Raw genomic sequence first — 12,465 nt, forward strand, 5'->3', positions numbered from 1 at the left:
AGCTGTGGGTGTATGGTGGTATTGTACCAGGACAGGATTTCACCATATTACCCCCTCACCCCTTCCTATACACACCCCAAAAACCTACCCTGTGCAACAGTTGACTGGGAGAATTGGTCAGTTATTTTATAAGTATTCTGACACCACCAAGGAAGCTGTGCACGCCACTCGCTCATGTTACAGCCACCAGAGCTGGACACAGAGCTGGCCGCTCTGAGTTATTTAATGTTAAACTAGCTCGTGTTAAACTGGTGGAAGGTTCCTCACTGAAATGTCTGCCACCTAAAGTTAAAAATAAACTGGCAGCATTTAGGTTTTTCTCCTCTTCCTCTTTTTTCTTCATTCTTTCTGCTTTTCAATTTTCATTCTTGTTCCTAGCTGCCATTCACTTAAACAGAACTATGAATGCCACTTGAACTGTAAGAGGCACGAGTGGGGTCCTTTCAGGGAGGCCAGGTCTCTGCTGTCAGAGACCTGCTGGCACTAGTCTGGGCCCCAAGCAACTGTCTGGTGGTTGACCACAATCCACTGTCTCTCTCACACTCACAGACTCTCTCTCCTCTGTCATGCTGTCACGCATTTCCTGCACTCACATACAGTGGTAAGTGTCAGTGGCGAGAGAGGACCGGTCTTACCTCCAGAGAAAACACGTGGAAATCGAGGGACAAGGAAAAAAGTGGAAGGAAAATGGAAAACTATGTCACTGCACTCACTTTTGGGATTTTCATGCTCAGTAAGAGACACTTCTTTGCTTGGTGGCTAATTAACTCTGCTGGTGCCCTTTTATTTAAAAAAAGGAAGAAAAGAAAGTGTGTTTTATAAAAAAAAAACTTTTGCAACTATCGTTATCACTGTGCATTATTTACCTGCTCTGTCTTATACATCTTTATCAGTTCATTTTGCCATTGTAGCTAAACAAGTGCTAAACAGTTTAAGTACTCGCAGGCATTTTTGGTAAATAACTGCAACAGTGTTGGGCAGGCGATCGTTTGACACGAAGCCAAATATTAATCCCCGTTTTGAAGTCTGCCAATTTAATATTTCATTTTTGTCTGAGGGTGGACTATCTTTTTAAAAAAAAATAATTATTTAAACAAAAAATAGTGCATTTAACATCCAATTGATTTGTAACTTTTTGAGTGAAACAGAGGTTTTGGTTGGTATGTTGGATTAAGCCGAATTGAAAAGTCAATCAAAGAGATTGAAAATAAATGTCTCTCAGTCTCTGTCCAGTTCAGCTTCTCATTAGCCCGAGCGAACTGTACTCCCACTAAGACCAGTTAGCCAACATGAGTTGACATGGTCCCATTAACCTGCTGAGAAGTGATGGCCCGGCCATAAAGATGAGCTGTATTATTATGATCAGGCTCGGCCAGTTCCCTGGTTTCCCTGGTTTTCTCCACAAGGACAAACCAGGACCTGTTCACTGGCATACCTGAATATATGCCCTACAGGAACTGTCCCATTACACATCACATTAGTACTCTGGGAGAGGAGGAAGCCTCTTTAATGTACTTCCCCTTTTACTGTGACCACCAGACTTTCATTTTCCTATCCTGTAACGAGCCATAAAGCGTCTGCATTTTTTCCCTTTTTAATGGTTTCTGTTTTGATATTTTTGAGTGCACCACCAAAATGTTTTAGTGGTTTTATTTCTTTAAAAAAAAAAGGTGCTGCAATTTTGGGATTTGTGTTTGTTCGTTGTTGCAAATCCATCAATTACAAACAAGTGGACACTTAAAACATCTGTTGTAGGTGAAGTTCAGAAACCCTGAGTGGACTGTTGGAGCTGCATCTGAGTTCTTTGACCTGGTATTGCAAATGTGTGAATTTTCTTCACTTTCAAATTTTGTTTTAAAATACTTTGAATTAAATCGGAAAGATGTTGGTGGTTGGTCACATGATAGTAACTTGCATTAGTTCCATATTAGCTTTCATGAGACCAACATGTCAACTATCCATCCCTAATGTGAAGATAAAGACAGCTTAAACTGTAGACTACTGCTGACAGACGGTGAAGGGAAACATAATGTGGCTTTTATGAAGTTTTGTCACTTATGAAACAGAAAACACTCAGCAGGCTGACTCATACATGCACATCGTGCTTTTTCTTGACGTTGTGGCCAGATTTCTGTTTTACGTTTAAAAATAGAAGATTTCTTCTTGCTCTGTAAAAATGCTTCCTCATTTGTAGACCTCTGCTGACTGCTGAAGCTTAATAATTTCTAACATTAATAATAATAATACGTTTTATTTGAGGGCACCTTTCTAAAACCCAAGGTCACACACAAAGAGAAAAAGACGTCACTAAAACATCCGATTAAAATAGATTCTAATAAATGAAAATATAAGAAACAGCAAAATACAACCACAAACAACAAATAATTTTGAAAAAAACAACAACAACAATAACAAGATTTGACAGCAAGTAAAATCTGTATTAAAGTAAGTTTGCAATTTCTGAAACCTGTTACATAAAGTCTGTAGATGTAAGAGTATTTTTTATTCTGGGGAAACCTGGATGAGTACACTCCATCTGAGGTCTCCTACATCAAGCACTCCATGAACACCGTCGCCACCGACAAATGCATCTGGGGATCTGCCAAACTAAAAACCCGGGCTGATGAGGAGATTTGCCTGCACAGGATGACCCCAGAAAGTCATCAGCACAGTGCTCTCCTCTTCTTAGAGGAGCTCTACAGGTCTGACTGCCACAGTAAAGCCTGGAGGACGCATTTCACCCAGCACCTCACCTGTTTCAAGTGTTACCTCAGCAAGGTGGCACATGAGACAAAGGCCTGTTTATTTCACCTTCGGTGATGTCGCATTTCTAAGGAAAGTGCCAGTGCCAAAACAGCTATTTCTGCTATTGAGCCTTGTTTGGTGTCTCTTTTGTTGTGGAAACATGTGGAAGAACCACACACAGCCACAACAGCCTGGCTGCTCCTCCTCATGCTGGTCTGGATGCCAGGTGTGGTCACACACTGACCAAGCTTGGCTTCCTGTTCTTCAGCCAGGATTTGTTGCAAGTCAGCCAGTGTGGCTTTCACCTGACTGTCCATGATTAAAACATTGAACATCAGTGTCATTGTCAAACATGCTATTACCTTATTCAAGCTGCTACAGGCCCAGCAAACTTCAATATGACCTCAATGGTCTGTTGTACTGAGGGGCAAATGTATATAAATACAGCGTATTCTTCATGTAAATTCTATTTTTGCTTCATATACAGAAGGATTTTCTTTCATCTTAGAGGTTTCAGAGTCCAACTCAGCCTCCACACATAATTTTTTCTGTTATAGACTTTTAATCTTTTAAAATGTTTTCTCTGTCCTTCAAGGTGGGTGCTCGGCCCGTGTGGTGACGGTGCCTCCTGGTCCATTAATCCGGGTGGAGGGCCAGCCAGTCTCCATCAGATGTGATGTCAAAGAATACACAGGGCCTAGGGAGCAGGTCATTTTCCCAACACACACACACACACACGCACACACACACACACACGCACACACACACACACACACGCACACACACACACACAGATCAGTCTTGAAGTTCTGTCTGACAGATGGGTTACACTTTGAAATGATGCAAATGGCCACCCTGTGCAGTGGTTTCTACTGTCACAAATATAGTTAGTGAATTATTATTATTTTAGTTTCTTCCTCAAACTGTTGAACATCGTCTACATTGTCGAACGTGCCTCAAAAATGAACTAATAGTGGATTTGTTGTGAGCTTATTTTCAGTTATAGAAGTCAAGAATGTCATGTGTGAGACTTTGGTCCCTCACATAAATTTTTATTATTTTTATTATTATTATTGTTTTGGGTTTTTTTAGAAAACATATGCTCCTCTTCTTCAAGTCTGAATGTTGTTAAAAGTTTGCCGTAATATAACATTCACATCGTCTTTGTTCCTCTCTTTTCCTGAAGGATTTTGATTGGAATATGTTAAAGGATGCGAAAGGGCAGAAGACAAAGATAATCTCCTCTTTCGACTCTCGCTACTCCGACCAGTCTTACAGCAAGCGCGTGGCGTCTGGCGACATATCGGTGGTGCGTTTCCAAGACAATGAGGTGGAGCTGAAGATTGCTGAGGTGAAGTTGACGGATGCTGGCTTCTACGAGTGTCAAACACCGAGCACCGACTACGTCATCAGTGGAAATTATATGGCTCAGGTCCAACTCACTGGTATGAAAGTGTGTGTATATTTAACCATTCTGACCTATTAATACAGAGGTTTAAATCCTGAACAAATGTTAAATTTAACAAATGTCTGATCAAAAAAATAAAAACCTTTAAATCCAGGCACTCATACAGTACATATCTAAGCATACTAGCTTTCTTTGGAAGCCATAAATTATTTCTATTTGCACATAATAATAAAAAACAAAAAATGTTACTGTAAAGTGTCATATACCAATATTATTTGAAGAACTGACGGGTTTCTTTGAGCCATAGTACAAAGCTCTGCTGTGCAATGATGTACTTTACCTTGTAACACTCAAACCTTGTAAAATCAAGTTAAAACTGAGGAGATAGCTTCCAGTTTATACACAGTATCAAAGCATTGTCAAGCGTTTGAGCTGTCCCTATAGAAACTGACTTAATGCTCACAAAGGGGGTTTCCCCTCACCATAATCCACCAGAACTAATACAAAGCAATATCCACGTGCACTCCAGTGAAATGGCCCGATAAGGTCCAGGCCCATGTGCTCAAATGGGACATCCATTAATGGTAAAGGGCACAAAGGCCCTTTTTGTATGACTGGCTGGTTAACCAGCTGACACTCTGGGCAGGGCAAGCGCTATTGGTGCACATCTGCCCGGCCAATAAAATTGAGCCATTATTCAATCTAGAGTTTTGTCATACCCAATGTGATTGGCCACTGGGTTGTAATGAACCACCTGGAAAATCATTTCCCGGCGACTTCAAGGCACCGACAACTGGATGTGTTCCTCCTCTGTGCGAGTGTCTAATCAATACAAAATGCAGAAATGTCAGCGCTGCTTCAGGGTGCACCATCTGACCATCAATTCTTCTCACCTGGTTGAAGGCTGAGTGTAGGGTGTCAACACAAGACAGCTCCAGTAGAAAATCTTCTGTGGAGTGAATTCCAGGGCTTTCTCCTTCTCCTTCCCAGAGCCGATGTCGGATGACCCCGTATCACCGCTTAGCGCAGGGCAGACCCCGCATGTCCCTATCGGCCGTCAATGCACCCGGACACACTGCCCTATTAATCTACTATTAATCTAATGTAGCTTGCCAGTGTGTGAATGGGTGAATGACTGAATGTAGTGTGAAGCGCTTTGGGGTCCTTAGGGACTAGAAAAGCGCTATACAAATGCAGGCCATTTACCATTTACTGAACCCGGGCCAATCTGGCGTGCGTCAGGCGTCGGGAGCAGCCAGAAAACCTATTCCTCAGCCAGCCACCAGGATGCCTCCACCATCGCCTGGAACGCCTCCAGGAAGGTTTTTTTGAAACACAAAATTAAAAAATGATATCCTAAAGTTGTGGATGTTAGACTTCAGAGGGTCCTTCACAAGGCCCCTTGGGAAAATTGATTGCCCAACCCTGCTGTAGAGGCTAGCTTGGCACGTGCTACTTTATAAAGTCAACATTTTTACTACTAGTTTTTTTTTCTTTTTATAAGATTGTTTGTGTGTGAAAATTTTTTTTGTTTTGTTTTCCCGTCAGTCATTCCTAACACGCTCAAGGTGTCCCCTAAGACCCCGCCCCCTGTCATCGTTGAGGGAAGTGACCTAACTCTCTCCTGCAACGTCACCCGGGAGCTCATCCACCAAACCTACCTGTCTGTCACCTGGTCGGTGAAGAAGGGGACGACGTCAGAGGAGATTTTGACGTTTGGTCCTGAGGGGGATGTGGTCACGGGGTCCAGGTTTGCCCAGCGTTATGCAGAAGGAGGCATCCGATTGGTCCCTGGCAGGAATGGAGTGTTTGAACTGGTGATTTCAAAAATGACGATGTCCGATGAAGGAAATTATGAATGCAAAGGGATGGAGTGGACATATGAAAGAGGAAGAAATTGGATAAAAATCATGGAGAGTACCAAAGAGATGGGAACCGTTGCAGTTACTCCTACAAGTAAGAGGACACATGTATGAAGCACTGGTTACACCATTAAAGGCACCATTGCTGCTTTTCTGTTTGAATTACATTTTTCAGACCAATTCTACCAAATTATATGAATACTGGTAATATTACAATTACTATATATTGGAAATAAGCTTCATCACAATTATACATGACCTGCTTGAATGAATTATGATAATGTTTTGGGGGGTTTTTTTTCGCCTGTCCCGTTTGGTTCTTTTGCCGTCAGAATTATTGTCTAAAGGCAAAGAAAGTTGCCCAACGGATTTACTTTACCAAATGGACCATCCCAGCCTTGCTGTATTGGTCTATTTGATTCACCTTTGCTTTTATTGTTTATTTTATTTTCAGTTGCTGAACATGGGACAGACTTGACTGGGGAAAAGAAACGGGAGAAAGAAAGAGGTAAAGAAAAGGAGCGGGGTGTTCAATTTGGTAAAGTAAATCCGTTGGGCATCTTTGTTTGCCTTTAGACAACAATTCTGATGGCAAAAGAGCCAAACGGGACAGGCAAAAAAAAAAAAAAAAAAAGCGGGGAAGAGGGACGGTGACAAGGGGCAAAAACCAAAAAGCAACAAAACAAACAGACAAAACATACATATATCAATCACCTGGATCACTTGTTGAGAAAGAAAAAAGAGAAAACAAGCAAAGAAAAAGAGAGCAATAGAATAAACAACATAATCGCGATGATCTATGTGAATATAACAGCAAATACTAGTGATGGTCCGCTTGAAGCTGAAGCTCCGGTGTGTGTGTCAAAAAAATCAACACACTGCTTCAGAAGCACTGTGCCAAAGCTTGATTCGTTTGGCCAGAGTCACGTGATCGGTGACGTCCGAAGCTTCATTTAGAACGTAACTGCTTCGGTGTCTGATTCCCTGGTTTATAAGGAAGCGAATCATTTGCGGGATTTGTGGAGTGTTTTGATGGTGACAGATAGTGAACCACTGATCATTCCACTGAGAGATTTGGAGCCAGCGAGGAATAGAGGAGGTTCTGTTGTGTGGGAGAATTTTGAGTTGAGTTTGGTCAGTTGGGTGGGTTTTCCAGCTTTGTCTTCTGGCCGTTTGCTTTTGTTTTGTGCGTGTTTATTTTATCTTATAATGGGGAAAAACTTAAAATGTCAAAAAATCTGCTTTCATAGTATAAATATCATTAAATAACTTTAGAAAAACTTCCACTTGACTCTTTACATGTAATGTTATAAAAATATATATTTTATTGTTTAATTAATCTGAAAATGTTAGTCTGCCAAATGTGCAGCAATTTAATCTATTTATTCTCTTTAGCTGATATTTTGTGGGGCTCAGGTAGACTGTATAACTGCATCTCTACCAGTGTCTCTGCACTCCAGCCTCCTCTGTGCCATGTGAAGGGATTTGCCTTAAGGCAGGAGAAATGATCTCCACGAAAGGAACAGGTTCGGCCATCGCACAGTGGAAAAAATTCTCTTCTTAAATAAAAATGAAAAAGAGCTACTTTAAATGCATCATGTTTTTGTTCATAAGCATTTTCCCTTTCCATTTCACAATCAATTCTACCCCCAGGTCAAAAATATGTCTAGGAAAATTTCCCTAATATATAATATTATATATATGCTCACAGCAGAAACATACTCCATAATGTGTTGTACATTATCATATGTATATTATATGTAACGTGGTATTTTTCAATTATTGTATTTACCAAGATCAAGGAGTCACAAGCAAAGAAAGACCAAACCATGGCGCATGTTTAAACAAGGAAAGTTTACTGGTCAAAATTATTTATTAAACAAATAAACCACATTTTCTTAACCTCCCAAAAATAAACTTTCAAAGCAACACAACAGCGGCTTGTGTAATGGGACGGTCTAGCCTCCGTTGCACTGATACTGTTGTTTGTCAATAAAGTGAAAAAAAAAAAAAAAGCCTCTGTTGCGCTGCCCAGGTTGCCTAGCAACCATGATACTAACCACTGGAAACGTGTCATAGCTTTGTTTGACAGAAATGAAGGAGAAAATCTTCTGTTCATTTCTTTCTTTCTTTCTACATGAGCTTTGATCAATCTCTGTAAGATTAAGCTCAGCTATTGAACGGCGTATATTTTAAAGTAAAGGCTTTAAAAGCAAGTTAGTACAAACGTCACTAATGTCACATAACTTTGCCGACATGTGGCCAACAGTAATGTTTAATGCTCTTCATTATTAAACATTTGCACATAAATAAGTGACATAATATTCAGTACTTAAAGTTTACTCTTCAGCCGCCCCTCATCCGCCGTTTTTTTCTGCAAATTTATCCACACCCATCGCCGCGCTATGCATTCTGGGATATGTTGGGCCACGAAGTCTACACTGCCACGTCCTTAAAATTCAGGGAAATGAAGGACGCATTTCAGGGCCGCATTGAGCAGCCTTTGAATTGGGACAGCCTTCGGCGCGCCGCTGTGACGTAATCGGCCTTGAAATGCGTACTTTAAGGCTGCAGGGGCGGAGCTTTCATAGCTCACTGGGCCCAAGTGTTGCTCATGCAGTCTATCACGTCAATCAGCTCCTGCAGAGCAAAGCAAAGCACAAACCACACACAGATATTTATCTCCTACTTCCATGTTTTGCTTTGTTTTTTGTCATTACTGGCTTCAGAGGCTCTTTAGCATAATGTTAACAAGTTTGAAGGACCTAGCTCGAGTATTTTTTCAGGTAAACAAAAAAAAAAAAGATTTAAAAAAGTGTTTCGAAACACTTCAGTCTTTATTTTTTGTACGACACTTGGACCTGGAATTTTGCATTTTTGTTGTGTTTATTGTTTCTTTTCCCTGCAATTTGAGATGGTCACAAGGTCAGTCATGCCCCAGACCCAATTAATGTATTTCAGCAGTAAATACAGCAGGAAAAAGAAACATCTACACCAGTCTCCTTTTAACATTTCTTCAGATTTTGCTCATGCTTGCGCTTTGTTTAACCATTGACTCTGACCTCCACAGAGCCTGTAATCTTACACGACTCCACGCCGTGTTACATCGTGAGCAGCTTCCTCAGCCTTTATTGTCTCATCATCACCAGTATGTTCATCAGAGAGGAGGTGGGTCCTGTTTCTCCTTTAGTGCTGAAAGGATTCTGAGTGAATTCTGGTATTTAAAGGAGGAAAGACAGTCAGACTGGGTGTTATTGATCACTTCCAAACCTGCGCAACATTTTACCACATATTTATTTAACTTCCTCTTATCATAAATGTCATGCAGCACCAATGGGGGCCGGGGGGGCAGCCCCCATAATTTGTTGTCCCCCATTAGTCTGACAAGACTACGCTGGTAATAAATCTAATAAACTTGAGCACAATAAAGAGGAAGCCTCCCTACAATGAGTCGAAGCATGAACTTGTTATTTATGTTATTTTTCTCTCTTTTGCCATATTTTTCTAGCAACCTGTATCTGACAGCATATTAAAGCTGTAAATTCTGTTGGTGTGCCACCCCAATATTTTTAATGGTTGATTCAGGTTTTGCTTGTTTTTAGCGTTGAGTTGTCTCTGAATCGGGACTTTTAGCTTTGACTTGTTCAGTGTGGTTTTATTTTTAATCCTATGAGCTGACTTGACTTGAAACTTGCATTGACAGAGAGATGTTGTTGGTCACAGTAACACTCCAGTAAACAGCAGACTGTTTTTGACTAAACATATTTCACATTTTTCTGTAGTTCTTCAGCACCAAAGTAAAGACAAACCAGGACGTCAACAGTGTAAGTCACAATGAAACCCAAGCAGTAATCTGTGTGTTTGCTGTAGTTTGTTTGTTACTGCCTGTGCTCACAGGTCTTCGGAGTAAATATGTGTACTCTACAGCTAATCTGTAAGTAACTGTTAATGAGGATAATGATGTAGACTGAAATGTGTTCTTGTGTTCAGGAACTGGAAGGTCTGGATACTGGTAATTTCTCCCTGCAGACAAGACCATGAGACCCCAAAGGAAGAAGAGTAGGTTTGCTGTTCTTGTACAAGCTAATGTGATTGAAGTATTGAAGTAACAGGATGAAATGTCACAACAAAATTCTTAATTATGTGTCTTTGTTGCTCTGTTTTTTGTTTTATTCCAAAGAAGTGAGCTTTATGTTTCAGTACCGACTTTATTGTGATTTACCATCCTGCAGCAGAATATTATTAAGACGACTTTTACCAGTTTTCAGGTTCTCTTAAGGTTTTTTGGTTCCTTGGGTCTTTGTGTCAAAGACATTAACTCTGTGGATTAGTTAAGATTGTGATGAAGAATTGAAGGAGCTCTCAGTTTATCAAAGGTTGAAAGAGAAACAAAAAAACACAGAACTGATTTTTATTTTAAGCCCCTCAGACGATTACACAATAAGAAACCATATTAACAGAACTATCATAAAGGATCCCTATAATGCAACATCTGTTTTCAGCGCGGCAGCCACAGGTTAGTATTGGAGTGACTGTAACCCTAATTCATATAGATTCATAGATAAATTCTTTATTGATCCTACTATAACATATTAAATTATCCTCTCCCAATCACGTCTGTCATCTTATACTTTATAATTGAATGTATCTGTAAGTAGATTTAGGGCTTTAAATATCAATGATAACATGAGTAAGATTTCTGTATTTCATGTCAAATATAACATTTACGAGAAGCTGAAACTATTCCAGAATATTAACAACAATAATTATACATAAATATTACATGTTAAAAAATATATTTTATTTCTAATCAATAGTTTGTGTACTCATCAAAGCTGCAGTTAGTCAGCTAATCAATGAATAATGAATTTGACTTGTAGAATTCAGCTGAGAGGGGCTGACTTTGACTTTGTTGAGGGGGCCTAAGGGTCATCTGCAGTGCAGACATGCAGCCCCAACACAGTCTGCAGTTTTATCTGTGTTTTTAATATTTAATATCCAAAGCTTGTCCAATTTGAGAAACAGCTTTCAAATCTGTGTGAAATTTCTTAAAGCTGCAGAGGAGCAAGATTTAGTAAATGAACACGGCCAGCCATGTGAATAAATTTGATGACTTTATGGAACTTTTGGAGGCAAAATAACAAACATAAACAAATTTTGAAATGCTATACGCATTTTATAAATGTAAGTAAAAATAAGGATATTAGCAATGATTAAAAACTCTTTAAACAGTTTAAAAGTTGTTTCTTTTACTATTTTTTTCTTACATTTCATTTAATTGTTAATTTTTTAATGATTCATTTATTTCATATTCAACATTTTGAGCATGAACTCTTTGCAGCTTTTAACATTTTGAAAACAAATGCTGCAGCTTTAAGTTTTTATATTGTCGGTCTTGTGTTTTATAATTTGTTTGTTTACACTTCTCAAAGTTCTTTGACCTGTCATGTTAGATGGTGCTTTAATCCAAGTTAATTTGTTCCTGTATGAATGTTTTCTTCATTATTATTATCTGTAAAACTGAGTCGTTGTTGTTGTTGTTGTTGTTGTTGTTGTTGTTGTTGTTGTTGTTGTTTTGTTTCCGGATATGAAATCTGTGATTAAAAAAACTCAGTAAAACTCGGTTTGAAGTTTTGCAGATCAGCAAACAGAAGCAGATTTTGGACATTTCTGCCACCTAATGAATTTAAGGTGAAATACATCAGGGGGGGAAAGCTACTCAATTTTATCTTGATATAAGGAATTATATGAAGGGTAGATATGAATATGTGAATCGTAATTGCTTGATTAAGTGATTTAAAGGAATATCTGCATCTACCTTTGAATGAATTTCTTTAATGGTCTTTAAATAAAAGAAATAAAAGGTTATCTTTAGAATGAAATAAAGATTATTTTTTAAGGTGTGAAATTATTTAAAAACTGTTACAGAAAATTAAAAACCACAGTTAAAGTAATTAAAGATTAAAGGATTTATCACAATTATTCTATCTGTGAGATTAAATACAACACATATTAGTGAATGATTTTGTTTGTTTCTCAATCGGGGGGGGGGTTGGATATTCAGTATTTGTAAAAACGTGTTACTGACATGTAAAACTGCTTAAACCGTGAAGAAGAACAAAATCTGGCAGGTAGCTCCATGCCCTCCTGGGTTTTAAATGCACCTTAGAACACACATGCATCAACACTACAATGAGCGGGTGGAGGGAGGTTTGGAGTCTTCTCTCACCCCCGTTCTCTGCGGCCTGCTGGAGCGGGGGGGCTAGGAGGAGGAGTTGGCCGTCCGACTGCGGTCTGGAGTGTGGGGCCTCCCTGCTGCTGCGGAGTCGGGGCGGTCTGCCTCTCCCCACCGCAGGGAAAAGGGTAACACCACTTGGGTCTGGGTGCAGTTCCCCCCTCCAGGGGCAAGGGTACCTAGACCAGGTTTGTAGAGTACGCTTGGGGAGTGTG

General features: G+C 39.7%; 1 protein-coding gene across 1 annotated transcript; it reads left to right on the forward strand.

The window, feature by feature from the left end:
• The first annotated feature begins 687 nt into the window (after nt 1-687).
• On the forward strand, nt 688-10,056 carry LOC146608789 (immunoglobulin superfamily member 8-like). Its single transcript, XM_085348048.1, has 8 exons — nt 688-733; nt 3,341-3,453; nt 3,932-4,190; nt 5,702-6,109; nt 6,470-6,523; nt 9,086-9,183; nt 9,798-9,839; nt 10,006-10,056. Exons 1-8 carry the CDS (start codon nt 688-690, stop codon nt 10,054-10,056), a joined length of 1,071 nt encoding a protein of 356 aa, XP_085204174.1.
• The last annotated feature ends 2,409 nt before the right edge of the window (nt 10,057-12,465 follow it).

The sequence above is a fragment of the Diplotaxodon limnothrissa genome, linkage group LG23, assembly GCF_057381915.1.
Source record: "Diplotaxodon limnothrissa isolate DT_005_m linkage group LG23, D_limnothrissa_male_GT1.1, whole genome shotgun sequence".
Lineage (NCBI taxonomy): Eukaryota > Metazoa > Chordata > Actinopteri > Cichliformes > Cichlidae > Diplotaxodon > Diplotaxodon limnothrissa.

Excerpts from the sequence above, each read along its gene's own strand:
- LOC146608789 (XM_085348048.1), top strand. The coding sequence starts at position 688 with ATGGAAAACTATGTCACTGCACTCACTTTTGGGATTTTCATGCTCA. Across the intron at positions 9,184-9,797 it reads GTATGTTCATCAGAGAGGAG|TTCTTCAGCACCAAAGTAAA; the intron begins GTGGGTCCTGTT and ends ATTTTTCTGTAG. Across the intron at positions 9,840-10,005 it reads CAAACCAGGACGTCAACAGT|GAACTGGAAGGTCTGGATAC; the intron begins GTAAGTCACAAT and ends TCTTGTGTTCAG.